At 57.6% G+C, this 3,150-nt stretch overlaps 1 protein-coding gene across 1 annotated transcript; it reads right to left on the reverse strand.

The window, feature by feature from the left end:
- Positions 1-268: 268 nt before the first annotated feature.
- On the reverse strand, positions 269-2,656 carry LOC104975830 (zymogen granule protein 16 homolog B). The gene is made up of 4 exons (XM_010819209.3): positions 2,602-2,656; positions 2,431-2,512; positions 2,099-2,204; positions 269-761 (listed from the first exon to the last, which is right to left on the reverse strand). Exons 2-4 carry the CDS (start codon positions 2,483-2,485, stop codon positions 455-457), a joined length of 468 nt encoding a protein of 155 aa, XP_010817511.1. The 5' UTR covers positions 2,486-2,512; positions 2,602-2,656; the 3' UTR covers positions 269-454.
- Positions 2,657-3,150: the final 494 nt, after the last annotated feature.

The raw sequence follows: 3,150 nt of genomic DNA on the forward strand, positions 1-3,150 counted from the left end.
GGGCTGCATGGGCCACCTGCATGGGCTTGCAGAAGAGACCTGGGGATGGGGCCTCTGGGACCCCTACAATCCTCCCAGATTATGGGATCTGTCCGAGGTCTGCATGGGCAGGCCCAGCATCCTGTCAGAATCACCCAGCCCTGGGGTGTCGGGCCCCCTCCTGCCTCCTCCTGCAGCTCTGCTTAGTGAGCTCCACTCCAGAGGCTTCATCCCCACAAGCTCAGAAGGCTTTGTTCGCATCCCAGGCCAAGGAGCACCCTGGACCCACTGTAGCTGCAGAAGCTGGATTTATTGGTGGATTCTGATTCGGGGCTGCACTCAGGTCCCTGCCGCCTTGTGCCCACCACCAGGCAGATGGCCTTGGCAGGGTAGCCCACGGCCCAGCCCTGGAGACCCAGAAGTGCTCATTTCGTAGACATATTTGGGGATTAGGTAGCACTTTCTTGATCATAGATCAACGTACTATTGGATAATCCCAGTCAAAGCCGATGCTGGAGATGCCCAGAAGCTTATGCTGTCCGAAGACTCCAGTGAGCACTTTCTCACTCCCGTCAGGGAAGGCAGAAAAGCTCCTGCCACTGTTCTCTCCAAATGTGGCCTTACGGCCATAGCTAGTGTGGATGACCAAGTGCCGGAGGAAAAGCTTGTAGGAGCCATCAACTCCTGTAATGTATTCACCGGACTGCAGGACAAATTCCTGAAGGGTCCCACCTGGGGCTCCATATTTCTCACTCCAGGAGGAGCCAAACCTCACCTGGATACTAGGAGAAAGGGCAAGCTTTGAAGATCCAGGGTCTGGGTAACCCGCAAATCCCCAGTCCTGTAAACACCACTCCCCGACCCCATGCCCAGCAAGGACAGCCTATCTCTGCACATAAATCCCTGAGCTTGTGACTTTGGTGCCTGAGCCAGGCTTCCTGGTCTCAGCACCTGCTCTCCCATTTTCAGACTCTGTGATCTGGGGCTTGTTGACCAGCCTCTGGAGAAGGCAATGGCACCCCACTCCAGTACTCTTGCCTGGAAAATCCCATGGATAGAGGAGCCTGGTAGGCTGCAGTCCATGGGGTCGCTAGGAGTCAGACATGACTGACCGACTTCACTTTCATTTTCACTTTCATGCATTGGAGAAGGAAATGGCAACCCACTCCAGTGTTCTTGCCTGGAGAATCCCAGGGACAGGGGAGCCTGTTGGGCTGCCGTCTATGGGGTCGCACAGAGTTGGACACGACTGAAGTGACTTAGCAGCAGCAGCAGACCAGCATCTCCTGGTCTGTTTGCTCATCTTCAAAGTGGGACTGATTTGAGGGAGCAGTCACTGAGATCTTCCATCAGGAGAGCTCCCAAAGGTGCCCAGTCACCATGACCCTCAGGAGGTACAGCTGGTCTCCTGGCTCAGAGTGGAGAGCTGAGCCCGGGCCCAGTATTTGGAGTCCCAGTCACTGCACTAGACCAGGTGGGGGCCCCAGGAGCAGGTGACCCGTCTCTGTGACCTTCCCCCACCTCAGTTTCCATCTCAGAGTGTCCCCTCCTCACAAGGCCCCGCCCAGCCTCTGGCCCCCATAGTGCCTGCTGCTCTGGCCCATTCCTTCTCCCCAGTTCCCTGGGGCCCCATAAATGTACAGCAAATATCTACCCCAGGCCTGGAGCAAAGCCCTCATTTAACCATTAGGGGAAGACCCTGGGCTTGCTGCCTCTACGCTTCTAGTGTGCAATCAGTGGTCCACTCTGACCCTCCTTCCTTTTCTGTTTGACCCTAACCTGGGCAGAACTTCTGCTTTCCCATAGGCATCCTCAAACTGAGAGACCATTTCTGGTTGAGCTGAGTTGGGGTTGAAAGGAGACAGTGGGGAGAAGCACCCCGTCCCTTTCGGTCATCCCAGGAAGCAGAGGCCAGACTTGCAGGAGGATAGGGGAGGGGACAGGGCTGGGGTGCAGGGGAGGAAACAGCAGAGGAAGAGGGACAGACCTCAGCTGACTCAGGAGACATCAGGACCCCAGTGAGGGTGCTGGGAGGAGGGACCAGCCCCCCCCCCAGGTTCCTGAGACTGGGGCAGGGGCTGGGACGCAGTGAGGGGCTCCCGGGCCCTGCTCAACTCACCTCTTAATTATGCCACCAATGCCTATAAACACTCTGATCCCGGTGATCTCATTTTCATTGTCTTTAGTTGTACTGAAATATGAGCCTCCTCCACGCCCATACAAAGCTGTTAATGAGAGGACCAGGTGGGAAAGAGAAAAGTAAAGAAACACACAGTGACATGTGGTTTTTTCTGTCCAGCAGAAGACACAGCCCCTCCAGACAAGGGGACAGGTCTGAGAGCTGTGTTAGTCTGAGACAAGAGCTGGCCCAGACCCCAGGCCCTGGATGGTGGGAGGGGAGGGTGGTCTCCAGGGGGATGCTCTGGACACAGGAACCCCAGCCAGACTTACCCCCTGCCCAGCAGGTGGGGCTCCACAGGAGGGCGAGGGTCAGCCACAGCAGCATGGCTTCTGGCTGGAGAGTCAAGGGCTGCTGAAGAGAAGACAGGCCATCCCATCTCAGAGAGGGGCCTCCCCTGACCTCATGGGCCCAACCATGGTGGGGAGGAGGGGTTGTCTTACCTGGCCTGCAGAGTCTTGAGGTCCAGTCCTGGTGCTGGGAGTCTGGTGGTGCCTGGGCACCCTCCACTGGGCCCTTTATACCCTCCTCCTGGGCCCTCTGGGCCCCCCTCCTGGAGGAAGGAGCAAAGGGGCCACCAGGGCGGCCGGAAGGAGCTGAGAGTGGTGGTTCTTCCTGGGGCAAACCCCAGGGCCATCCAGTGGGGAGGCTCCCGGATGTGCTGTGTTTACCGTCTTGGCCCTGCAGCCTATACAAATACAAGGAGACAATGACCAGTATTTTACTCTCACCTCTGGGTCTCTCTTCTGGGCACTGGCACTTGACCTTGACTTCAGAGGTGGGGGAGGTGTCCTGAGAGCCCTTCCCAGTTGACCAAACAGGGTCAGCCTCACAGGGGTGCTTCAGGGTAGCCGCCTACAGCAGCTGCATGGGGCTCAGGGCTTCTACCTCAAGCAGAGCACGGTTCAGGGTCCAGAACCCCCCGTGGTGACAAGGAGAAGGGGTGCAGAGCATGCCCTGGTGTGTGCACGGCCTCACAGGAGAAGAGCTGG

This window comes from Bos taurus, chromosome 25 (genome assembly GCF_002263795.3).
Source record: "Bos taurus isolate L1 Dominette 01449 registration number 42190680 breed Hereford chromosome 25, ARS-UCD2.0, whole genome shotgun sequence".
In the NCBI taxonomy this organism is placed as follows: Eukaryota; Metazoa; Chordata; class Mammalia; order Artiodactyla; family Bovidae; genus Bos; species Bos taurus.